This window comes from Oncorhynchus keta, unplaced genomic scaffold, assembly GCF_023373465.1.
Source record: "Oncorhynchus keta strain PuntledgeMale-10-30-2019 unplaced genomic scaffold, Oket_V2 Un_contig_5685_pilon_pilon, whole genome shotgun sequence".
Classification (NCBI taxonomy): Eukaryota; Metazoa; Chordata; class Actinopteri; order Salmoniformes; family Salmonidae; genus Oncorhynchus; species Oncorhynchus keta.
In genome coordinates, this window is record NW_026288440.1 from 212,508 (window position 1) to 240,000 (window position 27,493).

The following is a 27,493-nucleotide window of genomic DNA, read 5'->3' on the forward strand; positions in this document are numbered from 1 at the left end:
AATGCCGAACAAACATATGAATGCCGAACAAACATATGAATGCCGAACAAACATATGAATGCCGAACAAACATATGAATGCCGAACAAACATATGAATGCAACATGTTGTTTTGGTCCCATGAGCTGAAATAAAAGATCCCAGAAATGTTCCATATGCACAAAAGCAAAGCTTATTTCTCTCCAATATTTTTGCACAAATGTGTTTTACGTCCCTGTTTGTGAGCATTTCTCCTTTGCCAAGATAACCCATCCACCTGACAGTTGTGGCATATCAAGAAGATGATTTTAAAAAGCATGATCATTACACAGGTGCACCTTGTGCTGGGGACAATAAAAGGCCACTCTAAAATGTGCAGTTTTGTCACATAACCCAATGCCACAGATGTCTCAAGTTGTGAGGGAACATACAATCGGCATGCTGACTGCAGGAATGTCCACCAGAGCAGATAATTGAATGTTCATTTCTCTACCATGAGCCTCCTCCAACGTCGTTTTAGAGAATACGGCAGTACATCCAACCGGACTAAAAACTGCAGACCATGTGTTACCACGCGTGTTGCGTTTATATTTTTGTTCTGTATAAATTAAAAGTGGCGCTGCCACACCTGATTTGAAAATGAAATGCCGACTTGCAACAGATGTTCCGGTGGCCCTGAGACCACTAATACCGCTAAAGTGAATTAGCCTTTTAAAAGGAATTGGAAGGATATTAGTACCCATTTTAAATTGTTGGTGTTGAGCTCGGGAATGGCCATACCCAACTGCCGTCTATCTCGCATCACTCACTCACTCACTCACTCACTCACTCACTCACCACTCACTCACTCACTCACTCACTCACCACCACAGACAGACAGATTTCTCTCTGGAGTGACCTTGTCCCTGTAAACCACGGCTGCCTCAGAGGAGAGGGGGATGTGGAGGGGAGAGGGCTGTTACAAACCCATTAACTAGCCTACTAATATTGTTGCATTGGTTAAGTCTAGGGGTCTTTGGCCTCGTAACATGGTCTGTAACCTGACTCATTATGTCTAGGGGTCTTAGTTACATAGTTACATGGTCTGTAACCTGAATGAATGTGTGCATTTGTGAGAAATCAGCATATGACCTCAATGTTGAATGTACTGTGCCCAGGGAGAGAGCAACCTTACCTTGGTCCAGGGCCAGCACTGTCTCTCTTGACGTCTGGGTCGGCGAGTCCAAGCAAATGATTATTTCTTGGTGATGAATGATGGTGCTGAAACATAAATATGTACAAAAAAGAAAAGGCCTTCCCAAACTAAAGACTCAAAAAACTAACGAAAGCCCTCAAACAAAACCAGTTGGTTCCCAAGCTGCCACTGTGACATCACCTTAATTGTCAGTACCTGATGTGCTTATCAAGCCTTGGCTCAGCACCTAGACCTGGTTGCTTCCCTCTGGTGGTGGAGTGTGGAAGTGTATCCTGGAGAGTGTCTTTGTCTATGTCCTAACACTAACCTTCCCTCCACATCATAACAGGGGAAGAGTAGGAAGTGCCATCATGTGACTGACACCCCTGACTCACATTTGATCATATGCCCCATTCACTACCACACCCTCCAATGTGCTCCAATGCGTATCTTGTCATTATTGATTAGGTGTTGTTGGGACATCACTATCTATTGGCATTAATTAAATTCATAAACCCCCAACAGAATGTCAGTGGCATTGAATCCCAGCCATCTCTATGGTCCAGTGTTTATCTGTGCCTCATCATCCATATACCCCCTGTGATGTGTATTCCACGCTGATTCTCCAGACGGTGAAAAGAGCAGCTGAAGGATGGAAATGGACAGCCATTCACAGGCTGTCTGTACAGTCACCCTGTAGAACAGTGTCACTCATCAGTATTCTGAGGCGCTTGTGTTTGTTTTATGTGTGACAAATGCATCCCTTTCACAGACGCCACCCTCCCAGTGAATAGGCTTAACACAGCACCTGCCACAGAGGGAGAGATGGAGATAGAAGGAATAGAAAGAGAGAGGGGAGTGATGGGAGAGGGGTGGAGAGAGGGGAGTGATGGGAGAGGGGTGGAGAGAGGGGTGGAGAGAGGGGAGTGATGGGAGAGGGGTGTGGCCTCCTGCTTTCAAGGATCCACATTTTTCTTCTCTCCTTTATCTCTGCTCTCCCGTCAGTTAGAACCTCGGTATGAACCATCTGCATCCTCCCACCTTTTCTTCTCTCCTTTATCTCTGCTCTCCCATCAGTTAGAACCTCGGTATGAACCATCTGCATCCTCCCACCTTCTCTTCTCTCCTTTATCTCTGCTCTCCCATCAGTTAGAACCTCGGTATGAACCATCTGCATCCTCCCACCTTCTCTTCTCTCTTCTCTCCTTTATCTCTGCTCTCCCATCAGTTAGAACCTCGGTATGAACCATCTGCATCCTCCCACCTTCTCTTCTCTCCTTTATCTCTGCTCTCCCATCAGTTAGAACCTCGGTATGAACCATCTGCATCCTCCCACCTTCTCTCTCTCCTTTTCTTGCTCTCCCATATGTTAGAACCTCCCCCTGAACCATGTTCATCCTGGGACCTGAAGGACCTCTTCTCTCCTTTATCTCTGTCCCTCCCATCAGTTGCCCTCGGTATGAACCATCCTCCTCCCACCTTCTCTTAGCAGCATCTCCTGTGTGTTATCTCAGTACTATCCCAATGTGAGATCAGAGATTAGCTTTGAACCGTGTGTTTGTGTGAAAGAGAACCATCTGCATTGGTCCCTCCCAGTCTCTTCTGCGGTTTATCTCTGTCTCCCATAAGTTAGAACCTGTGTGTATGAACCATCTGCATCCTCCCAGGGGACTCTTGCATACTTTACTCGCTGATCCTCTGAAGAAGAGATTATCTTCATCTTTATCTCTGTTTCTGCCTCACATTTGTTCCTTTCTCTCTGAGGATTCTACATAAGACTAGACCTGACATCCTCCCACCTTCTCTCTCTCAGGTGGCCTTTATCTCTGCTCTCCCATGGCAGGAACCTCGAGTAGAATTTTCTGCATCCTCCCACTCATTTCTTCAGCTCCTTTATCTCTGCTCTCCCATCTGGAACCTGGGGGAACATCTGCATCCTCCTCTCCTTCTATCTGGGAGTTATCTCTGCTCTCCCTCATCTGGGACCTGGTGTAGCATCTGCATCCTCCCCCTTCTCTTCTCTCCTTTATCTCTGCTCTCCCATCTATCCGGGAGTGGTGTAGCTTCTCTTCTCTCCTTTATCTCTGTGTCTCCATCTAGTCTGGGACCTGGGTAGCTCTCTGAACCATCTGCAGCCTCCCACCTTCTCTTCTCTCTTATCTCTGCTCTCCCATCAGTTAGAACCTGTAGAACCATCTCTCCTCCTTCTCTTCTCTCCTGGTTAGCTCTCTCTCCCATCTATCTGGGATCTGGTGTAGCTTCTCTCTCCCTCTATCTGGGAGTGGTCTGCTCTCCCATCAGGGTGGTGAAGCATCTCCCCATCTTCCCACCTTCTCTTCTCCTTCTCTTCCCTCCATCCATGTGTCCATCCTCCCCTCCATCTCATCTGGGAGTGGATGTTATTCTCATGTCCCTCCCTCTTGCCGCTCTGGGAGTCCCTGCAGCATCTCTCTGTGTGTTTTCTTCCAGTACTATCTGAAAGAACCAATGGGAGATACACAGGTGCAGCTCTCTTTGTCTAACCTCTATTTGGGAGTGAACCTGGGAGTAAGCCTCTCTGGTCCCAAATCTGAGTCTGTGTTTGTTCTATCGGTGTGTGTGTCTGTCTCCCTCTATCTGAGGAGTGGGGACATTGCTCTCCGCTGATCCTCTGGAAGAGATTATCTTCATCGTTCGTGTTTCTGCCTACATTTGTTCCTTTCTCTCTGAGGATTCTGGTACAGACTAGACCTGGACTATCTCTCCATACTGTTCTGCCTCTACTGCAGGTGGTGAAAAACAATGCTTTTTGGCTCCATTTTCTCTTGTTTTCCATCTGGGGGGTACAGCTCGAGTGTAATTTTTTTCCCCCTACACTCCCGCACTCATGGGAGTGGTGTAGCTCTCTCTCTCCTCTATCTGGGAGTGGTGTAGCTCTCTCTCTCCCTCTATCTGGGAGTGGTGTAGCGCTCTCTCGCTATCTGGGAGTGGTGTAGCTCTTTCTCCCCCTCTATCTGGGAGTGGTGTAGCTCTCTCTCTCCTTCTATCTGGGAGTGGTGTAGCTCTCTCTCTCCCTCTATCTGGGAGTGGTGTAGCTCTCTCTCTCCCTCTATCTGAGGGTGGTGTAGCTCTCTCCATCTATCCGGGAGTGGTGCAGCTCTCTCTCTCCCTCTATCTGGAGTGGTGTAGCTCTCTATCTGGGAGTGGTGTAGCTCTCTCTCTCCCTCTATCTGGGAGTGGTGTAGCTCTTCTCTCTCCCTCTATCTGGGAGTGGTGTAGCTACTCTAGAGACTCTCCCTCTATCTGGGGTGGTGTAGCTCTCTCCATCTAACCTAGTCTGGGAGTGGTATCTACCTAGAGACCCCTAGTCTGAGGGTATCTCTCTCTCCCTCTATCTGAGAGTGAGTAGCTCTCTATCTGGGAGTGGAGCTCTCTCTCCCTAGTCTGAGGAGGAGCTCTCTCTCTTTCTATCTGGGAGAGGATCTACCCAGAGATCTATCTGGAGGAGGATCTCCCTCTCTCTGGAGGAGGATCCCTAGAGACCAACCTAGTCTGGAGGAGGATCTACCCTCCCTAACCTAGAGAGGATCTCTCCATCTAGTCCGGGAGGAGTATCTACCTAGAGACCAACCTAGTCTGGAGGAGTATCTACCCTAGAGACTCCCTCTAGTCTGAGGAGGTGTAGCTCTATCCCTATCTGGGAGTATCTACCTAGAGACTAACTAGTCTGGAGGAGTATCTACCTAGAGACCAACCTCTGGAGGAGGATCTACCCAGAGACTAACCTATCTGGGAGGATCTACCCAGAGACTAACCTAGTCTGGAGGAGTATCTACCTAGGAGTCTTTTTCTCTTGTCTGGAGGAGTATCTACCTAGAGACCAACCTAGTCTGGAGGAGTATCTACCTAGAGACTAACCTAGTCTGGAGGAGGATCTACCCTAGAGACTAACCTAGTCTGGAGGAGGATCTACCTAGAGACCAACCTAGTCTGGAGGAGGATCTACCCTAGAGACCAACCTAGTCTGGAGGAGGATCTACCTAGAGACCAACCTAGTCTGGAGGAGGATCTACCCAGAGACTAACCTAGTCTGGAGGAGGATCTACCCAGAGACCTAGTCTGGAGGAGGATCTACCCTAGAGACTAACCTAGTCTGGAGGAGGATCTACCCTAGAGACCAACCTAGTCTGGAGGAGGATCTACCTAGAGACTAACCTAGTCTGGAGGAGGTATCTAGTCTGGAGGAGTATCCTAGAGACCAACCTAGTCTGGAGGAGTATCTACCCTAGAGACTAACCTAGTCTGGAGGAGTATCTACCTAGAGACTAACCTAGTCTGGAGGAGTATCTACCTAGAGACTAACATAGTCTGGAGGAGTATCTACCTAGAGACCAACCTAGTCTGGAGGAGGATCTACCCTAGAGACTAACCTAGTCTGGAGGAGTATCTACCCAGAGACCAACCTAGTCTGGAGGAGTATCTACCCAGAGACTAACCTAGTCTGGAGGAGTATCTACCCTAGAGACTAACCTAGTCTGGAGGAGTATCTACCCTAGAGACCAACCTAGTCTGGAGGAGTATCTACCCTAGAGACTAACCTAGTCTGGAGGAGTATCTACCCTAGAGACTAACCTAGTCTGGAGGAGTATCTACCCTAGAGACTAACCTAGTCTGGAGGAGTATCTACCCAGAGACTAACCTAGTCTGGAGGAGTATCTACCCAGAGACTAACCTAGTCTGGAGGAGTATCTACCCAGAGACTAACCTAGTCTGGAGGAGTATCTACCCAGAGACTAACCTAGTCTGGAGGAGTATCTACCCAGAGACTAACCTAGTCTGGAGGAGTATCTACCCAGAGACTAACCTAGTCTGGAGGAGTATCTACCCAGAGACCAACCTAGTCTGGAGGAGTATCTACCCAGAGACCAACCTAGTCTGGAGGAGTATCTACCCAGAGACCAACCTAGTCTGGAGGAGTATCTACCTAGAGACTAAAGACTAGACAGTGAATTGTTCCCTCCTTTTTTCTTTGCTTCTATACTAGAGGAATCTCTCACCAGAGACATGTTATGGTCTCCTAGACTCTCTCTGTCTAACTTCCATGTGAAGTTGACAGCCAAAGGATTGTTCCGGAATCTCCAACTCCTCTCGGGATGCAAGAAGACCACGGTGGTGTTCCATGCAGGTCTGAGACACACACACACACCTCATCACTCCATCCATCGTACCCCTCCTCCGTTGTCTTATCTCCCACGTTCCCTATTCCTACCCCTGTGCCGCGGCAGCCATTGTTGCCTTGCAGTCCTTCTTTACCAGGGGGTTCTCTCACTGTTGTGTGTAGCCGCCATATCTACAAATTAGATGCCGCTCTCTATGAGTCTGTGTCTGTGTGTGTATTTGTGTGTGTGTTTTCTACACTAGTGGCTCCACCATAGCGTGGTGGTGAATAGCCGGCAAGGCAGAGGGCTTCTTCTAACCGTGAAGCCCAGAGGGCCTGACTCCCATGGTACCCAGACACACAGCCTCATCTGGCTCCTAGTAGCCTGACCATCGTTCTGTCATTAAACCACTATGTTAAGACGGTCTGGAACAGGCCTTTTCTTTATGTTCTGTGTCATTGTATCTATTATAAAGCAGTACTATGGGCCGGCATGCTGGTTTTGTGTCAATCACAAGCTTGACTCCTCCCTCTATCTGTTTCAAATGGTTATACATCTATTTACTGAGTCGTTTTTTCTTGCTATTTAGTCTTTGGCATTTTGTCTGTTGAAACCTGTACTTTAGCCTGACCTGCTGTTTTTGTATTCAAACTAGACTACATATCTGTCTGCGTTCTATTTCTGTTATTAAATGGTTATATCTCTAGCGGCTAGAATAATACTAGTTGCCAAGCAGTGAAATAGTGTGTAATAGTAAAACCGTAATATGACGTGTTGTTTTGTATCCAAGCTCAGGCTGCACGTGTCTGTCTGAGGGCGGCCTCCATCTTAGTGGTTTAGAGACCCACTTCTCTGCTGTGAGAGAAATGTAGGTTACAGCAGGCTTTAGTCACTGCCTGCTCTGCGGCAAGGTTGCCCATTCGTGCAAGAGCTAATCTCAATGTTTTTCAGCGTTCGCCTGATGAGGGAATTATCTGGTGGAATGAGGACAGAATATTCCAAAGGAGGGACCAGGGAGAGACCCTTCCTGAAATCTGTCTGGTGTACTGGAGAGAGTAGTGGTATTTTGGGAGCGATAAGATTATACATTCTCTAAAGGAATGTTGATATTCTCTAATGAATTCAGTCAGCCATGCCTTCTGGTTCTCATATTTATGTGATGAACAGATATCAAATCTATGTTATTTTTATACCAGGCAACCTGTTTTTAGGGATGTAGGCTAATTTAAAACAGGGCAGTAAGCATTTCTGTACAGGCATACTGCTGGGCAGACCCAATCAGTGGAGCACTATAAGGACCCCAGTTCAGTGTTGCTAGGCACACATGTGCTAATGACACCCCATGTTCTCTCACGCACTCCACACACCGACCACAGGAGGTTGGTGGCGCCTTAATTGGGGAGGACGGGCTTGTGGTAACATCTGGTGCCAAATAGGTGGAATGGCATCAAATACATCCAACACACATGGTTTGATGCCATTCCATTGTCTCCGTTCAGCCATTATTATGAGCCGTCCTCCCCTCAACAGCCTCCTCTGACGTCGATATTTCTCCATGTGTTGCCATGGATACAGCCGGGTTGGGAGTGCAGTCGCCTCTGGGCGGCAGGGTAGCCTAGTGGTTAGAGCGTTGGACTAGTAACCGAAAGGTTGCAAGTTCGAATCCCCGAGCTGACATGGTACAAATCTGTCGTTCTGCCCCTGAACAGGCAGTTAACCCACTGTTAACTCATTGAAAATAAGAATTTGTTCTTAACTGACTTGCCTTGTTAAATAAAGGTAAAATAAAAATGTAAAAAAATAAAAGGCGAGCGACACGGTCTACGAGGCCCCAGTTATTGCAGTTAATGAACTTTGACTGGACTGCCGGTGGGCCAGGGGTCCTTCTAGATTTTCTAGGAGTCTGTAGCCGTGTCACCGGGATGTGTTCACTTGCCCCTGCATCTCAACTGACACCCTGTTCCCAATATAGGGCCCTGGTCAGAAACAGTACACTATATGGGGTACAGGGTGGTATATGAGAAGTGCTCGGCCTTATTGGGGGCTTGGTTTATTTACAATGTGTCTTACACTTCAGTTTCTAATCATACTTATATTCCATAGTCACCTCAAGGTTGTCAGAGAGATAACGTCTAATACTGAGATAACAGTCGGTAAAGATGTTCTGTGAAGCCCATTATAGGCCAGGCGAGCACACAGACTCTCTCCCTCCTGCCTGTGGCCCAGCAAGCTTTTCCATGGGTGTATCCAATGCTGCTGACGCCACATCTTTCAGTAATGTACATCAAAATCCTCATTTGACAAATCTGCTGCAGATGCAGTTTCCGGATTAATGCCGTCAGATTCACACTTTTCATTTTTCCAGATTTGATGTTTCATCTGAGCACAGCAGGGGGCATCTTTAATCCCACCCAGATTAAGACTACGGGCTTGTGTGTGTGTGTGTGTGTGTGTGTGTGTGTGTGTGTGTGTGTGTGTGTGTGTGTGTGTGTGTGTGTGTGCGTGGCACAAGTGATGGGCACTGTTTAACCTGGCTTTTTGAAACGTATTCCCAACTGAACTGAAACCTTGTTGGTGTTTGAGGCTACTGTAGTTTGCCAGAATGTAGAGAGTGAGAGTTGGACATAGAGCCAATCCCTCATCAACTGTACAGTATTAATTACACTCCTGACTGCTGCTCCAATGGGCTGGCAAATTAAAATACAACCCACTTCATAGGATTAAGACTGGATTACTGTGTGTGTGTTGGGGGCAGTAGCTTTTCCACCCAGATCACACTTTCACAGCGCGCTGTGGTGTGTGTGTGTGTGTGTGTGTGTGTGTGTGTGTGTGTGTGTGTGCAGTGGGTCATAATTTTGGCTATAGCTTTTGCACACTGCTCAATGCTGTGAAAGGCTGATCTGGGTGGAAAAGCTACTGCCCCCCCAACACACACACAGTAATCCAGTCTTAATCCCTCCTATGAAGTAGCTTGCATTTTTGCCACCCAGCCCATTGGGGCAGCAGTCAGGAGAGTATAATTAATACTGTACAGTTGATGAGGGATTGGCTCTATGTCCAACTCTCACTCTACATTCTGGCAAACTACAGTAGCCTCAAACACCAACATGGTTTCAGTTCGGTTGGGAATACGTTTCAAAAAGGGTTTGATTTATTCAGATGACAGATCTAACACACACAGCCACACACGCCATCCTAAACTAAAAGACACCCTCTCCGCTCGTCTTCATCCTCCTCTCATCCAGCCCCTCATCTCTCCCTTTCAGTAGCACCTCTTAACGTCTCCTCTAGACACTGATCTAAGATCAGTTTAGTGTTTCTCCCCATGATAGTCATGACTTGTGGAGGAAAAGCTGATCCTAGATCTGTGCCCAACTTCCATCCAGAGACTTTTATTCCTAACCTGTAATATATGTTCCAAATGGCACCACCTTCCCTATATCGCGCACTGGTTAAAAGTAGTGCACTAAATAGGGAGTAGGGTGCCATTTGGGATGCACATAATATCCCACTGCATGCTAAGTGGCTAACTGACTGACATCTCTCTCACAGACTGGGCCCTGAACCTCTATCAGCCTGCATGGCAGATCCCAGGTACACACTCTGCAAAATGTCTGCTTGACTCTTTTTTTCCCTCCAGAAAGGAGAACGGAGAAAAAATAAGCAGGAGACATTTTGTAAAAGGTGACGATATGTTGCTGAATATGATGGAAATAGCCATATCTGAAGCTCCTCCCAGTAAACAGAAATACTACTGGAAAACATGTCATATAATAGTGGTGTATATATTGGTCCAGTGACATCCGCCTCTTAGGCAGATCAGATAAACCTCCATGGCCTTTGTCTTGGTTCTCTTTAGGAGTTTCCGCCCTCATTGAAGTAAACCGAGATGATTGTCATAAATTACAGTTGTTTATGCTTCTGAATGAAGACCATTCATGTGTGTGTGTGTGTGTGTGTGTGTGTGTGTGTGTGTGTGTGTGTGTGCCTACTGGGAGTGTGTTTGGTTTCCTCCTGGTGTGTAAAAGAGTTTGTGTAGCAGTCACCCACAGGATGCCCCTGTGTGTGTGGTGTGGTGTGTTTGGGTGCTGTGGTAGGCTACTGGGAGGATGTTTTGGCACCCTCCCTGGTGTGTGAAAATGGGGATTTCCAGATTAGCGGTCACCCCAGGATGCCCCTGTGTGTGTGGGTGTGGTGTTGCCTTTTGGGTGCTGTGGTAGCGGCTGTGAAAACACAGGATGCCATTAGAAGAGGGTGAAAAATATTTATAACCCAAATGACAGTGTTGCCTTTTATGCTGTGGTAGCTGCTGTTATTCTAGAACACACGGATGCCCCTGTTGTCTGTGGGTGTGGTGTTGCCTTTTGGTGCATTGGTAGAAAAAGAAAATGCACAAGGATGCCCCTGGTGATTAGTGTCAAACTGTTGCCTTTTGGGTGCTGACTGGTAGGCTGCAATGTAAAACATTGGATTGCCCCTGTTTGATATGTGGTGTCTGAGCCCATGCTGGGTATTCTAGAAAACACAGGATGCCCTGTGGGTGTGTTGAGTTTGAGGTGCTGTGGTTATTCTAGAACTAACACAGGATGCTGGATTCTAGTGGTGTTGCCTTTTGGGTGCTGCTGGTTATTCTAGAACACAGGATGATGTGAGTGTTGCCTTTTGGGTGCTGTGGTATGCTGTTAAACACAGGATGCCCCTGTGTGGTGGGTGTGGTGTTGCCTTTTGGGTGCTGTGGTAGGCTGTAGAAAAGACAGGATGCCCCTGTGGTTATTGTGGGTGTGGTTTGCCTTTTGGGTGCTGTGGTAGGCTGTGTAAAACAGAGGATGCCCCTATTGTAGTGGGTGTGGTGTTGCCTTTTGAGCTGCTGTGGTTATTGTAGAAAGACGGAGGATGCCCCTGTGAACAGTGGATTGTGTTTGAGCTCCATGTTGGTTATTTGGGTGCTGTGGTAGGCTATTGAAAACACAGGATTGAGTTTGAGCTCCATGCTGGTTATTCTAGAACTAGCCATGATGATGCTGGACATCCAGACTGGCGGTGGGGCGACATGCTCCAGGAAGCGTTGAAACTCTGTGTGTGTTACGGATAGTCTCTAGTCGTGTGTGTCCCAGGGTGTGGGGTTGTCGACCACAATGCCATTAGAAGAGGCAGAGTTTGACAGAGTGCTGGTTATTGTAGAACTAGAGGATGGTGGTTACACAGAGACAGACACAGTTTGAGACACACATTTAGACACACACACATGCTGGTTACACACACAGACAGATGGAGTTTGAGCACAGCTGGTTTTCATACTAGAGCATGTTCCACCACTCTGTCCATGGTGGTTATTGCAGACACAGATGATGCTCCATTGGAATTTAGAAAAAGAAAATGCATGACAAGAAAATATTTATAACCCAAATGGCAGATTAGTGTCAAACTGTTAATAAATAGCTGTTGACTAATAGGATAATGCAATGTAATTGGAGATTGGATTAGTCAATTGTTTGATATGAGTGTGTCTGAGCCCATGCTGGTTATTCTAGAACTAGACGGATTGAGTTTGAGCTCCATGCTGGTTATTCTAGAACTAGACGGATTGAGTTTGAGCTCCATGCTGGTTATTCTAGAACTAGACGGATTGAGTTTGAGCTCCATGCTGGTTATTCTAGAACTAGACGGATTGAGTTTGAGCTCCATGCTGGTTATTCTAGAACTAGACGGATTGAGTTTGAGCTCCATGCTGGTTATTCTAGAACTAGAGTGATGGTGGAGTTTGAGCTCCAGTTTGGTTATTGTAGAACTAGACGTGATTGGAGTTTAGAGCTCCATGCTGGTTATTCTAGAACAGATTGAGTTTGAGCTCCATGCTGGTTATTGTAGAACTAGAGTGATGGTGGTTATTGTAGAGACAGATGGAGTTTGAGCTCCTGCTGGTTATTCTAGAACTAGACAGATGGTGGATTGTTGAGTTTGAGCTCCATGCTGGTTATTCTAGAACTAGACAGATGGAGTTTGAGCTCCATGCTGGTTATTGTAGAACTAGACGGATTGGTTTGTAGCTAGAGTGATGCTGGTTATTGTAGAACTAGAGATGGTGGATTTGAGTTTGAGCTCCATGCTGGTTATTCTAGAACTAGACGGATTGAGTTTGAGCTCCATGCTGGTTATTGTAGAACTAGACTGATGGAGTTTGAGCTCCATGCTGGTTATTGTAGAACTAGAGTGATGGTGGTTATTGTAGAACTAGAGTGATGGTGGTTATTGTAGAACTAGAGTGATGGTGGTTATTGTAGAGACAGATGGAGTTTGAGCTCTCTGCTGGTTATTGTAGAACTAGAGTGATGGTGGTTATTGTAGAGACAGATGGAGTTTGAGCTCTCTGCTGGTTATTGTAGAACTAGACAGATGGTGTTTGAGCTCTCTGCTGGTTATTGTAGAACTAGAGTGATGGTGGTTATTGTAGAGACAGATGGAGTTTGAGCTCTCTGCTGGTTATTGTAGAACTAGAGTGATGGTGGTTATTGTAGAGACAGATGGAGTTTGAGCTCTCTGCTGGTTATTGTAGAACTAGAGTGATGGTGGTTATTGTAGAACTAGAGTGATGGTGTTTGAGCTCTCTGCTGGTTATTGTAGAACTAGAGTGATGGTGGTTATTGTAGAACTAGAGTGATGGTGGTTATTGTAGAACTAGAGTGATGGTGGTTATTGTAGAACTAGAGTGATGGTGGTTATTGTAGAACTAGAGTGATGCTGGTTATTGTAGAACTAGAGTGATGGTGGTTATTGTAGAACTAGAGTGATGGTGTAGGCGTAGATTGATACAGTAGATCAAAACCTCATACAGTACAGTGTGTGTGTGCATGTTTTTGTTCCAGCCCTGTCTAAACTGAGGTCTAAGATTGAAGACCATGATTAGTTGATTATTAGACTCAGATGTGTTAGTGGGGGGCTGAAAAACCTGCTGACACTGTATCCCTCTAGCACCAGGACTGCCCATCAAGGTGACACATGAGGCCTGTTTCTATGACTGAGGGGTTATTGACAGTGTGGTGGCCATAAGGGGGCAGTATCACAGTGTTTAACCCTCTTAGGGAGAAGGTCACAGCTCAGCTGGTGTGGTGATGACACTCCCATAGTGTTCTAGCACCCTGCCTCTCATTGAGTTGACTGTGTCAGGGGGACATCTTTATATGCAAACACTATTAAAGAGAGCTTTACTAACACCATTTATATGTGATAGCTTTAGGGAAAGATAGAGATGGTTGGTCTGGCATTATAGATACGATGATCAGCATGAAGTATCAGGGATAACTCTATTGACAGTCTGCCGTCGGGTCAAGAGCCGTGGCCAGTTTTCCCTCCTAATAAAACATGGCATGCAGCTTCAGTCAGGCATGAAATCTCCATGGTCCACTTTGCTCTGAGACGGAAAAATACATAGGAGAGGGATGGAGGGAGAGGAGAAGAGATGGCAAAATGCATAGGAGAGGGATGGAGGGAGAGGAGAAGAGATGGCAAAATGCATAGGAGAGGGAGAGGAGAGGAGAAGAGATGGCAAAATACATAGGAGAGGGATGGAGGGAGAGGAGAAGAGATGGCAAAATACATAGGAGAGGGATGGAGGGAGAGGAGAAGAGATGGAGGGGAGAGATGGAGGGATGAAAGGGAGGGGGAGAGAGGGGACAGAGGGGAAGATGGGGAGAAAGGGAGAAAGGGGGGAGAGATGGACAGAGAAAGGGAGGGGAGAGATGGATGGAGAAAGGGAGGGGGAGAGATGGACAGAGAAAGGGAGGGGGAGAGATGGACAGAGAAAGGGAGGGGGAGAGATGGACAGAGAAAGGGAGGGGGAGAGATGGACAGAGAAAGGGAGGGGGAGAGATGGACAGAGAAAGGGAGGGGGAGAGATGGACGGAGAAAGGGAGGGGGAGAGATGGACGGAGAAAGGGAGGGGGAGAGATGGACGGAGAAAGGGAGGGGGAGAGATGGACGGAGAAAGGGAGGGGGAGAGATGGACGGAGAAAGGGAGGGGGAGAGATGGACGGAGAAAGGGAGGGGGGAGAGATGGACGGAGAAAGGGAGGGGGAGAGAGGATGGACGGAGAAAGGGAGGGGGAGAGATGGACGGAGAAAGGGAGGGGGGAGAGATGGACGGAGAAAGGGAGGGGAGAGATGGACGGAGAAAGGGAGGGGGAGAGATGGACGGAGAAAGGGAGGGGAGAGATGGACGGAGAAAAGGGGAGAGGGAGAAAGGGAGGGGGAGAGATGGACGGAGAAAGGGGGGGGAGATGGAAGAGAAAGGGAGGGGGAGAGATGGACGGAGAAAGGGAGGGGGAGAGATGGACGGAGAAAGGGAGGGGGAGAGATGGACGGAGAAAGGGAGGGGGAGAGATGGACGGAGAAAGGGAGGGGGAGAGATGGACGGAGAAAGGGAGGGGGGGAGAAAGGGAGGGGGAGAGAGAGATGGACGGAGAAAGGGAGGGGGGGAGAGATGGACGGAGAAAGGGGAGAAAGGGAGAAAGGGGGGAGAGAGATGGATGGAGAAAGGGGGGGGAGAGATGGACGGAGAAAGGGAGGGGAGAGATGGACGGAGAAAGGGAGGGGAGAGAGATGGGGAGAAAGGGAGGGGGAGAGATGGACGGAGAAAGGGAGGGGGAGAGAGATGGACGGAGAAAGGGAGGGGGAGAGATGGACGGAGAAAGGGAGGGAGAGAGAGATGGACGGAGAAAGGGAGGGAGAGAGAGATGGACGGAGAAAGGGAGTGGGAGAGATGGATAGAGAAAGGGAGGGAGTGGATGGTTTTGTCTCCTAACTGCACTGTGGCTTGATGCTAATGCACTCCTAATGGATCCTTGGATTCTACCTCGGGCCCATCATTACAGAGCTATCCCAGCATGCACTGCTGCACTGTTTCTTAGCTCCACTGGGGTTTCAGTCGGTGTCTGCTCAGAGACCTTTAGGCGTATCCTCCTGCATGCTGGTGTGTATGTTGTGTTTCTATGTGGTGGAGAGTGGAATGCGAGAGACCATGCTAAACGTACTGGCCAGCACACTCAACCGACCTTGCTCTCTTTCAGTGGACAAGAACAAAGCTCGGGGGGCGCCGTTGGCGAGGACCCTCTCCCAGACCGGCACCACTACTCAGGTAGGAGGACCCAGCCAACCTCAGCCGCCCCAACCAGACCTGGTCCCAGTCCCTGCCGTCCCTCTCCCAGTCCAGGGACCAGTGGTCTCGGCATCCCGCCCGGCCCGGGCTCTAGTGGAGGCTAAGCCGGCCACGGTGGCCCAGTACCGTGCCCAGTGTGAGAAGAAGAACCAGAGCCTTCAGCAGCTCCGACGGCTCCTGGAGCAGGGCAACCGTCGGATAGAGGCCCTGGCTACCGTGGTGCAGCACCTCTTCACCGAGGTAACACGGGAATATGTCTGGGTTTTACTGCACCTTGGTGTGCTGTTCTGTCACTTCACCCCTACCTACATGTACAAATGACCTGGACTAACCTGTACCCCGGCACATTGACTTGGTACCGGTACCCCCTGTATACAGCCTCCACATTGACTTGGTACCGGTACCCCCTGTATACAGCCTCGTAATTGTTATTTGTTTTTGTTTATTTAGTAAATATTTTCCTAACTCTATTTTCTTAACTGGATTATTTGTTAATGAAGGGTTTTTAAGTAAGCATTTCATGGTAAGGTAACACCTGTTGTATTCGGCGCATGTGACATAAAATGTGATTTGTTTTGTTTGTTGTAGTTAGGTGCTTGGTGAGCCAAAAGGAATGTCCTCGGTCTATTGTAGTAACTATGGCCTTGTTGTTATAGAGGGCAGAGAACCAGATCTGTCCTCTGTGTGTGTTTCAGTAGTGCCATGGATATTATTCATGTAGCAATATAGATCTAGTGGGTGTTGGTTGGTTGACTTGCAGAGCTTCTGTTTACATGACTGAGGAGGAGGAGGCAGGAAGGACCGTAAATCTCACCACACCCACTCACCATTTAGGGTCCATGGCTGTCATCAAATACACAGGACCTTTCCATCCAGAACTATGTATGACTATTGATGAGTGGGTGTCAACGGTACGCTGTGGTTGGCTGAATGTGGATGGCTGCATGCATGAAGTATCTGTGGTCTCTGCTGTTTTCTGTTGTCCACTGCTAAAACAAGCAGTTCAAGCTGTGTGTGTGACTGCCACCAGTCAAAAGCAGCCTCTCAATCATAACACTGGTGACACTGCTATCCCCTATCAATATCCTACAAAATCCCATCCATATCTTATATAGTGTCCATCTATACGTGGCTTTGGCTTTCTTAGACGAGGATCCTGTTGAACCAAACTGAGTTCCTGGTTCATGTCTTTTGAGGGTGTGTTCTATCAGTGTTTTAAGCCAGCGATTGGTCCAGCTAGGTGAGTGGGTGTGGCTTGTGTGGATAATACCGCCTGTCACTCACAGAATCCCGGACTTGAATAGGCTGCTGTGTAAATATTTGCAGAGATCTTTACCCTCCTCTGTCTTCAGGACGAACATTTGGAAACGAATTATAGACCAGAATCTACTAACACAGAGAGAGAGTGAGGTTTCACTACTCTGTAAATCCTTTCATCACAGGCATTTCCACATCAATCTTTGTCATACTTTTAATTGTTCTGGTACGGCAGGAACATGTTTGGAATAGCAGTGATAATCTGCTCCAGGCGCCGAAATCCCTGGGCGTTTATAAAGTATACTGGCTCACCTTGCTTTAACAGTTTTACGAGGGCATAGTGAACTTTTCAAATTCTTCATCTGTATGACAACTGGCTAGGGAATGTGCAGCTCACAACCTTTTCCCCCAGATTCTCTCTTTCATTCTCTCTCCGTCTCTCTGTCTCTCTCTTTCATTCTCTCTCTGTCTCTCTCTCTCCCTCTCTCTTTCATTCTCTCTCTCTCATTCTCTCTACCATGTCCTAAAGCTGATTTGGTCCTTAGTTTCTCCTCACACTTACAACATGACAGCAAGTCTCAGTTGTATCTGATATGCTACCCCACATCTGGTATGAATGAAGAACTGTAACATCACGGTTATGTGTTTAAAGGAGGGGGGAAAAGATGGATACATGGAGATGGAGGGAAGGGTGGTCTACAGCCTTGTGATGTGATGTTGACCACGCCTACCGTCTGCTGACCCTACCTGACCAGAGGAGTTACACACACTGAGCTTCACATTAACACACACCATCTGTCTGTCTTTCTGAGTGGTGTTATAGACTGTGTTCTCTCCCATCACTGTCTCGCTGTCTGAGTGGTGTTATAGACTGTGTTCTATCTGTCTGTCTGAGTGGTGTTATAGACTGTGTTCTCTCCCATCACTATCTGTCTGTCTGAGTGGTGTGATAGACTGTTCTCTCCCATCACTGTCTCGCTGTCTGAGTGGTGTGATAGACTGTGTTCTATCTGTCTGTCTGAGTGGTGTGATAGACTGTGTTCTATCTGTCTGTCTGAGTGGTGTGATAGACTGTGTTCTCTCCCATCACTATCTGTCTGTCTGAGTGGTGTGATAGACTGTTCTCTCCCATCACTATCTGTCTGTCTGAGTGGTGTGATAGACTGTGTTCTATCTGTCTGTCTGAGTGGTGTGATAGACTGTGTTCTATCTGTCTGTCTGAGTGGTGTGATAGACTGTGTTCTATCTGAGTGGTGTGATAGACTGTCTCTGTCTGTCTGAGTGGTGTGATAGACTGTGTTCTATCTGTCTGTCTGAGTGGTGTGATAGGCTGTGTTCTATCTGTCTGTCTGAGTGGTGTGATAGACTGTGTTCTCTCCCATCACTATCTGTCTGTCTGAGTGGTGTGATAGGCTGTGTTCTATCTGTCTGTCTGAGTGGTGTGATAGACTGTGTTCTCTCCCATCACTATCTGTCTGTCTGAGTGGTGTTATAGACTGTGTTCTCTCCCATCACTGTCTCGCTGTCTGAGTGGTGTTATAGACTGTTCTATCTCTCTGTCTGAGTGGTGTGATAGACTGTTCTCTCCCATCACTATCTGTCTGTCTGAGTGGTGTGATAGACTGTGTTCTCTCCCATCACTATCTCTCTGTCTGAGTGGTGTGATAGACTGTGTTCTATCTGTCTGTCTGAGTGGTGTGATAGACTGTGTTCTATCTGTCTGTCTGAGTGGTGTGATAGACTGTGTTCTATCTGTCTGTCTGAGTGGTGTGATAGACTGTGTTCTATCTGTCTGTCTGAGTGGTGTGATAGACTGTGTTCTATCTGTCTGTCTGAGTGGTGTGATAGACTGTGTTCTCTCCCATCACTGTCTCGCTGTCTGAGTGGTGTGATAGACTGTGTTCTATCTGTCTGTCTGAGTGGTGTGATAGACTGTGTTCTATCTGTCTGTCTGAGTGGTGTGATAGGCTGTGTTCTATCTGTCTGTCTGAGTGGTGTGATAGACTGTGTTCTATCTGTCTGTCTGAGTGGTGTGATAGACTGTGTTCTATCTGTCTGTCTGAGTGGTGTGATAGACTGTGTTCTATCTGTCTGTCTGAGTGGTGTGATAGGCTGTGTTCTATCTGTCTGTCTGAGTGGTGTGATAGACTGTGTTCTCTCTGTCTGTCTGAGTGGTGTGATAGACTGTGTTCTCTCTGTCTGTCTGAGTGGTGTGATAGACTGTGTTCTCTCCCATCACTATCTGTCTGTCTGAGTGGTGTGATAGACTGTGTTCTATCTGTCTGTCTGAGTGGTGTGATAGACTGTGTTCTATCTGTCTGTCTGAGTGGTGTGATAGACTGTGTTCTATCTGTCTGTCTGAGTGGTGTGATAGACTGTGTTCTATCTGTCTGTCTGAGTGGTGTGATAGACTGTGTTCTATCTGTCTGTCTGAGTGGTGTGATAGGCTGTGTTCTATCTGTCTGTCTGAGTGGTGTGATAGACTGTGTTCTCTCCCATCACTATCTGTCTGTCTGAGTGGTGTGATAGACTGTGTTCTATCTGTCTGTCTGAGTGGTGTGATAGACTGTGTTCTATCTGTCTGTCTGAGTGGTGTGATAGACTGTGTTCTATCTGTCTGTCTGAGTGGTGTGATAGACTGTGTTCTATCTGTCTGTCTGAGTGGTGTGATAGACTGTTCTCTCCCATCACTATCTCTCTGTCTGAGTGGTGTGATAGACTGTTCTCTCCCATCACTATCTCTCTGTCTGAGTGGTGTGATAGACTGTTCTCTCCCATCACTATCTCCTGTAAACCTGGTTTCATCTCCTAGAGAAAAGAACAACCATGTGGTTTCACAACATTCACTCCTCCACAGGTGCTGTTGTGTGACAGACTGTGAACTGAGCGGTCATTTAGATAGTAGAAAATCATCTCCACTATGCTGTTCTGAATCAGACAACGTTGGTTTCTTTATCAAGTTAAGGAAATCATTTGTTGTGTCAAGTACAGCATCAAGTCAAGGGATTCCTGCTTCAGTCCGGTTGGTTTCCTTTTCCACTTTCTAACCGAACACCCCTCTGTGGAGAAGACCGACAGCTCTGGAATGCTTTTCTGGCTTTCTATTGATTAGAGAGATGGATTGAAGGGGAGACTGGGGAGGGAGAGAAATGGAGGAGGGATTGGGGAGGAGAGAGGGACTAATGCACCAGCTGCAGTTTCAAGCCTCCCTGCAGGCGGGGAGAGAAGGGTAAAGGGGTGGGTCTGTTGGGTTCCACCACATCACCTGTGAGCTGTACATCTGGGGGAATCAATAACCCCGCCCCCTAGCTTCGAGCCTTACCGTAATCCTCCTGATAGAGGGAGAAGAGAGGTTCCTATCTGAGGAACAGCAATGAGCTCTCTGAACGTAGTAGAGGTTGTCAAGCCAACTAAACACGAGAGCAAACTTAAAACTCTCTAACAGAGTAGTAATACTAATGAGTGATTAGTACAATTATATTTAAAATGTCCCCCTAGATAAACCCAGGTCGCATTCATAAGGGCACATAGTAGTGAAGCGTTTGGGGGGAAAAAACCTAAAGCGTTGTTATAGTCCCTACCTGTTTCAGTATGTTTTCTCCCATTTGGTGCCTAATGAACACACCCATGATCTGGTGCCATCAGTTATTTTAGATTAGACTACGTGGATATCTCCTGGTGTACATACTGTGTTGACTTGTAGTGTAATAGTGTGGATGACTGTGAAGGAGGGATGAATCCTCTGGGCTGTAAACGAGTGGAGAATAGCCCTCCTGTCTCATCCCTCCATCCGAGTGCATTTCCGTCGTAGGGAAGATTTCCTGGCTAGCGTCTGGCTAGCTAGGAGGATATTTAGAGAGTCTTGGCAGTGAAATATCTCTTCACGTATAGCATTATAAGCCTTCTATTGACTCTACAGTGCCAGACTCTCTATTTGTGTGAGTCTAATCTAAAAGGAGAATGCCAGTGCTGTCTTGGCCTGCAGAGACCACTTGAAAGCGCCACGTAGAAGATTGTACAGTGCAAACCAAGCCAGAGATGGGATGGATTAGCCAGCTTTGACGTGAAGGACACAAGTCAAAGGTGGCATAAAAAACAGTTGATTAGGTCTAATAGGACTCCGCTATACCACAGCAGTTTGAGCATCTGATTAGACTGTAAACTCTCCTTCCAGACCCACATCAAACATCTCCAATCCAAAGTTAAATCTAGAATTGGCTTCCTATTTCACAACAAAGCCTCCTTCACTCATGCTGCCAAACATATCCTCGTAAAACTGACCATCCTACTGATCCTCGACTTCGGTGATGTCATCTACAAAATAGCCTCCAATACCCTACTCAACAAATAATATGCAGTCTATCACAGTGCAATCCGTTTTGTCACCAAAGCCCCATATACTACCCACCATTGCGACCTGTACGCTCTCGTTGGCTGGCCCTCGCTTCATACTCGTCGCCAAACCCACTGGCTCCATGTCATCTACAAGACCCTGCTAGGTAAAGTCCCCCCTTATCTCAGCTCGCTGGTCACCATAGCATCTCCCACCTGTAGCACACGCTCCAGCAGGTATATCTCTCTGGTCACCCCCAAAACCAATTCTTTCTTTGGCATCCTCTCCTTCTAGTTCTCTGCTGCCAACGACTGAAACGAACTACAAAAATCTCTGAAACTGGAAACACTTATCTCCCTCACTAGCTTTAAGCACCAGCTGTCAGAGCAGCTCACAGATTACTGCACCTGTACATAGCCCACCTATAATTTAGCCCAAACAACTACCTCTTTCCCAACTGTATTTATTTTATTTATTAATTTTATTATTTTGCTCCTTTGCACCCCATTATTTGTATTTCTACTTTGCACATTCTTCCACTGCAAATCTACCATTCCAGTGTTTTACTTGCTATATTGTATTTACTTTGCCACCATGGCCTTTTTTTTGCCTTTACCTCCCTTATCTCACCTCATTTGCTCACATCGTATATAGACTTGTTTATACTGTATTATTGACTGTATGTTTGTTTTACTCCATGTGTAACTCTGTGTCGTTGTATGTGTCGAACTGCTCTGCTTTATCTTGGCCAGGTCGCAATTGTAAATGAGAACTTGGTCTCAACTTGCCTACCTGGTTAAATAAAGGTGAAATAAAATAAAAAATCTCCACTGTAACTATGTAGCAGGCTAGCTAATAGGCAATGGCCAAGCTCTCTTTGATTCCCTATAGGTCATGTCTTTGAAAAGTAGAATCTAGTGAGTGTTGTTAGTGCTGCTAATGTTTATGAATGGATTAGCCCCACAGACACATGTACTGTACAACCACTGGCTCTTTTTAAAGGTTAAAGGAACCAGAGAGGCTTGACCACGCAGCCCCCGAGGCCCAGAGCAGAGGGCCTTAGCCCAGCCTGACCTCACGCTCATCTAGCCCTCTCCCCCCAGACCCCCAGCTCCAGGCCCTGTCTCTAGGGGAAATATATGTGGGCTGGAGCTTGGCCAAGGGTGGCTGGGTTGGAGGTGGGGAGGTACTGCTAGGCAGGGCTTGATGTGCTGAGTACTCCTTGGAGAGGGAGAGGGAGGGAGGTTTATTTGATGTAGACAGACCAGTTTCCTGAGCGAGCGAGAGAGTGGAGTGGTAGAGGTGGTTGGAGAGGGGGAGGTTCTGACCAGGCACATTGTAGTGGAGCTCCTAGATGTAGCACTTGGCCCATCAGCAGCCCAGGGGGAATAACATGGGCTCCTCTGGCAGCAAAGCCTGCCTGAAGACTCCTCCACATACCAGAAAGAAAGGCAAGGTGTGTTTGTTTTCTCTCTCTTCTTTTCTCGCTCCGTTTGCTTTATTTTTGTTGTTTTTGTTTTGCGCATCTGTTGGCGGCTGTTTGGCCTTTATCTCTCTATCTTTATTTATCTCTCTATCTTTATCTCTCTATCTATCTATCTTTATCTCTCTATCTATCTTTATCTCTCTATCTTTATCTTCTATCTTTATCTCTCCATCTATCTTTATCTCTCTCTCTCTATTTATCTCTCTATTTATCTCTCTTTATCTATCTATGTATCTGTTCCCTTACAGCTGACCGATTGGATTCATGACTATCTGTTCCCTTACAGCTGACCGATTGTGTGACTATAAAGTGTGTGTGTGTGCATCATGCCATGTGTCAAATAGAGACGGTTATGAAGTGATCGTTGTGTCTCTGTTTTAAAGAGTGTGGACATTTATTATAGCACCGTCTCTGTTTGACCATTTTAGAGTGTGTGTGTGTGTGTGTGTGTGTGTGTGTGTGTGTGTGTGTGTGTGTGATTAGTGCAGGGTGTAGCCTTCCATCCTTTCAGGATGTTGAGACAATGTTGATATGTATGAGAGTGTAAGTCCGTAAGAATGATCAAGTTCGTGAGAGAATTTGTGTACGTGACGTCTGAGAGGAAGCGTGTGTGTTTTAGACTCAAACGATCTACTTATTAATGCGTAGGCCTGTCAGGTGAGTTTTCATGGCACGTGTTCCCTGTTTCTAAGATGCCCAATGTCACTTCTAAGTCACCCTATAAGTCGTCTCTCCACAGTATGATAACGGCGTGATATGGATACAGTGTCATAAGGAAAACAGTATCTGATGTCGAGACAGCTGCTGAAAACGCTAGCCTGGTTCCCAAATCCGTTTGTGCCGTCTCGTCAACTCCTACGGCACCATAGAAGATGGCAGATGGCGCTAACAGATCTGGGACCAGGCTATGAAAATGCAGCTCTCAGAAACGTGCTGTCTCTGTAGCTTACCCAGGGGGCTAATGTAGGTTGTAGTAGGTTGTTGTTAGAAGTTACAGCATTCCTCGACACGCCTATAGGAATATGTTATTAGGTCACCATACTGAAGCCTGTAATTTTTCGAAGTCTAAGAAGCTATTGTTGCCAAGGAATAAAGTTGTGGAAAGATGACTGTCAGTCGAGTCATAATGTCTGACGTAAAACGATTGTCTGGTTCCACTTGAAACAAAAGTCTCACATAGTTTAGGAATAGTTTTTCCATTGACTGAATAACTAATGGTCCCTCTCTCTCTCTCTGTCTCTCTCTCTCTGTCTCCCCCCCAACAGCGTGAAGAGACATTGAAGCTGAAGAAAGGACTGTCCCTGGAGCTTTCTACCCTGCGCGATGAGCTCAGTAAGAAAAACACCACCTCAAGCATGTCTACCCCTCTACCTCGTGTCTACCCCTCTACCTCGTGTCTACCCCTCTACCTCGTGTCTACCCCTCTACCTCGTGTCTACCCCTCTACCTCGTGTCTACCCCTCTACCTCGTGTCTACCCCTCGACCTCGTGTCTACCCCTCGACCTCGTGTCTACCCCTCGACCTCGTGTCTACCCCTCGACCTCGTGTCTACCCCTCGACCTCGTGTCTACCCCCTCGACCTCATGTCTACCCCCTCGACCTCGTGTCTACCCCTCGACCTCGTGTCTACCCCTCGACCTCGTGTCTGACCCGTGTCTACCCCTCTACCTCGTGTCTACCCTCTACCTCGTGTCTCTACCTCGTGACCCCTCGACCTCGTGTCTACCTCTTACATATGCACATTTATCAGCACGTCGGTTGCTCAAGGAAGCGCAAGTGTTTGTCTGAAGCAGAAAATCTGTAAATAAGAAAATGATCAACGAAAACATTTAATCTGACAATTCTGTCTCGTTATGAGTGAAGCCAACAAGTTTTTTTTTTTTTTTTTTAACACTCAATGTGAATGAACCTTCCCTCTATTTCACTCTCATTTCCCTAACCTGTTGGCTTATCATTAAGGCCTTATCAGGTCGTCAACTGCCTTCCAAAGCTCTGTGTGCTGGCCAACTCTCTGCCTCTGTGTAGACATTATTAGCCCCCACCCCCTAGGCATGCTGTATTTGGGAGGCCTGAATGCAAGCCTCGGCATGTTTTGCAAAAATGTGTGTGCCTGTGTGTACACCTGTTAGCATGCAAGTATGTGTGTTTGCACGTGTCAGGGAAATGCATTGAACTGATGTTATTGGTAGCCCGTGCAGCGGTCATAAAGCCTTCATAATTACAGACCGTCTCCTTTGTCCAAGGTCTTCCTTCAAGCAGGACTTAATATCTTCCCTCCAAGCATTCACCAACAGTAGTTAGTGGTAGTCTCTCTGCATCATCTCTGTTTACCCTTATGGAGACCTGCTACATCACTGTCGTGGCAGGACAATAGTATTAACATCATGGGTTTGAGTGCTGTGAAACTGCTTGTCAGGGAAGGGGGTTGTTCTCTTTAGGAGGAAATGTTCAGACTCTAATTCTGGAGAAACGTCTGGTTGTTGTAGAGCAGGGATCAGCAACTAGATCACACCGCGGGATGATTTCTTTCTTAAGGAGATGGTCAGGGGGCCAGAGCATAATTACAAATACTTTGTAGACTGCAGATATAATATTTGACTAAAACACAATCATTTCAAACCTTGCTTATATTTGGATACAATCACATATATCTATTATCCGTTCGGTATCCTTATGAACAAAATAAAAATCACTTGGAGCTGATTTGCTGGTGTTTCTAGTCACTATTACATTTTATTTTACATGGGGGCCAAATTCAGTTGTAGTGCAATCTGACATTTTGACAATATTTCCATCCATGTTTCCCCAGAATTTCAAATACTTCCAATTGTAAAAAGATGCATCCTTCCTCTCTTCAAGATGATCTGATCTGACACGACTGGATAGGTCAATAATATGTGATAGAATCCAAGCTTACATCTTTCCATTTGTCTTAGTGGTGATCATTTCAAACAAGGCGGGAAGGTGTTTGTGAACATGTTGAAACACTCATTGTTGTGGATGTGTTTCATACATTACAAGGCATTCAGTTCTGTTCCGCCAATGACATCAGAGTGGCGTTCCAGAGGAATGGGCTTGTTCAGTTCTGTTCCACCAATGACATCAGAGTGGCGTTCCAGAGGAATGGGCTTGTTCAGTTCTGTTCCACCAATGACATCAGAGTGGCGTTCCAGAGGAATGGGCTTGTTCAGTTCTGTTCCACCAATGACATCAGAGTGGCGTTCCAGAGGAATGGGCTTGTTCAGTTCTGTTCCACCAATGACATCAGAGTGGCGTTCCAGAGGAATGGGCTTGTTCAGTTCTGTTCCGCCAATGACATCAGAGTGGCGTTCCAGAGGAATGGGCTTGTTCAGTTCTGTTCCACCAATGACATCAGAGTGGCGTTCCAGAGGAATGGGCTTGTTCAGTTCTGTTCCACCAATGACATCAGAGTGGCGTTCCAGAGGAATGGGCTTGTTCAGTTCTGTTCCACCAATGACATCAGAGTGGCGTTCCAGAGGAATGGGCTTGTTCAGTTCTGTTCCGCCAATGACAGAGTGGCGTTCCAGAGGAATGGGCTTGTTCAGTTCTGTTCCGCCAATGACATCAGAGTGGCGTTCCAGAGGAATGGGCTTGTTCAGTTCTGTTCCGCCAATGACAGAGTGGCGTTCCAGAGGAAGAGGAATGGGCGTTCCAGAGGAATGGGCTTGTTCAGTTCTGTTCCACCAATGACATCAGAGTGGCGTTCCAGAGGAATGGGCTTGTTCAGTTCTGTTCCGCCAATGACATCAGAGTGGCGTTCCAGAGGAATGGGCTTGTTCAGTTCTGTTCCCTCGACTTGGCCCAGACCCCAGATGTTGTAATGTGTTACGAAAGGGAGAGGAAACGTGCGCCGTTTCACTTTACCCAAGTGCCCCCATGACCGTCTCAAACGTCCTGCCAGACCTCGTCAATCCTCGCCAACTGTGCAAGATGCCTTAGAGGCATCTGGTTGGAATGCCTGTACAATGTGGTTCTGATGACCAACGGCCGCCTGCTGTCAGGGATATAGAGAGCTAGAAAGCCCCCTTCTCTTTTAAACAGACAGGCACACACACTCACATGCATGATAGACACATACACACAACACTCCGACTACAATTCTGTCGTTTTTTTCTTTCACACACTTTTCTCTCTCGCACACGTTTATACAAACAATACTTTTACTACACAGTGAAAACCATTCAGTCTCAACACACACACTCCTGTAAGCCCGGACACACCCTTTAACTGCCCTACCAAGCCCTCTCCCCCTAAAAGCAAACACGTGCATAGATGCACTTTCTTTCCCACCGAACCTCAGCAGAAAATGTATCGACTACCATCTGTTTGATGAGCGGGGGCTTTGGTGTGCTCGTTGAACCTTGACCCCTGTTTTTACACATGACTGTGGAATGTATGAATCTCACTCTCACCACCTCCTTCAAAACTCTGTCTGTTAACGTCAGACTTTGAGAAGTGCTAACAAGTCTCTCTGCTATGTCTACTGTATGTTTGACCAGCAGAACCTGTGTCAATACGTTTCTCTTCAAGCTAGTGAAAGAACATTGTCAGTCTGACTTCAGGGATTTTATTTGTCTTTATGACAGTTTTGCAGTTCACAGTTCTAGGCTCTTTATAATGAGTGGATAATGGTCACAGTTCAAATTTGTGGCTTGAGTTAGTGATATTTCAGGTTTGGCATTGAAGCCCGTTATCTACTTCCCCGAAGTCTGATGAACTAATGGATACCATTTGGTATGTCTCTGCTGGTTAGCGTTGGCTTGTGAAACGACCTCCAACTTCCTTCGTACTGGACACAGATACATAGAAATGGTATCCACGAGTTCATGTTAATCTGGGGAAGTAGATAAAGGGGATTCATTGTTAAAATCCTGAACTATCCCTTTAAATCTGATCCTAGATCAATTTTATCTTGAGCTGATAATGTCTACAGTAACAGGCTTGAGTAAATCCTG

The 27,493-nt window shown here is 46.9% G+C and overlaps 1 protein-coding gene and 2 long non-coding RNA genes across 11 annotated transcripts in view; 1 reads left to right on the top strand and 2 right to left on the bottom strand.

The window, feature by feature from the left end:
- Positions 1–27,493, top strand: part of mtus1b (microtubule associated tumor suppressor 1b) — a 97,009-nt gene that overhangs the window by 58,274 nt on the left and 11,242 nt on the right. For 7 of the 8 annotated variants that reach the window (XR_008121110.1, XR_008121112.1, XR_008121111.1 and 4 more), the window contains exon 7: positions 15,352–15,393. Coding sequence is in view for 1 of the 8 variants with exons in the window: in XM_052510458.1 (XP_052366418.1) it covers positions 6,196–6,316; positions 15,352–15,680; positions 23,782–23,848 (517 nt within the window). In the remaining 7 variants the exon portion in view is untranslated. Of the gene's footprint in view, positions 1–6,066; positions 6,317–15,351; positions 15,681–23,781; positions 23,849–27,493 lie in introns of those variants that run through there. The other variant, XM_052510458.1, reaches the window with a different exon arrangement.
- LOC127925504 (uncharacterized) lies at positions 1,547–2,493 on the bottom strand. Its single transcript, XR_008121120.1, has 3 exons — positions 2,388–2,493; positions 2,237–2,308; positions 1,547–2,164 (listed from the first exon to the last, which is right to left on the bottom strand). It is a non-coding gene; the product is annotated as an uncharacterized LOC127925504 (long non-coding RNA).
- On the bottom strand, positions 4,990–6,009 carry LOC127925503 (uncharacterized). 2 transcript variants are annotated; one of them, XR_008121119.1, is made up of 5 exons: positions 5,864–6,009; positions 5,395–5,763; positions 5,280–5,313; positions 5,117–5,216; positions 4,990–5,083 (listed from the first exon to the last, which is right to left on the bottom strand). It is a non-coding gene; the product is annotated as an uncharacterized LOC127925503 (long non-coding RNA). The 2 variants fall into 2 exon arrangements; XR_008121118.1 differs by having other exon boundaries at positions 5,831–5,961.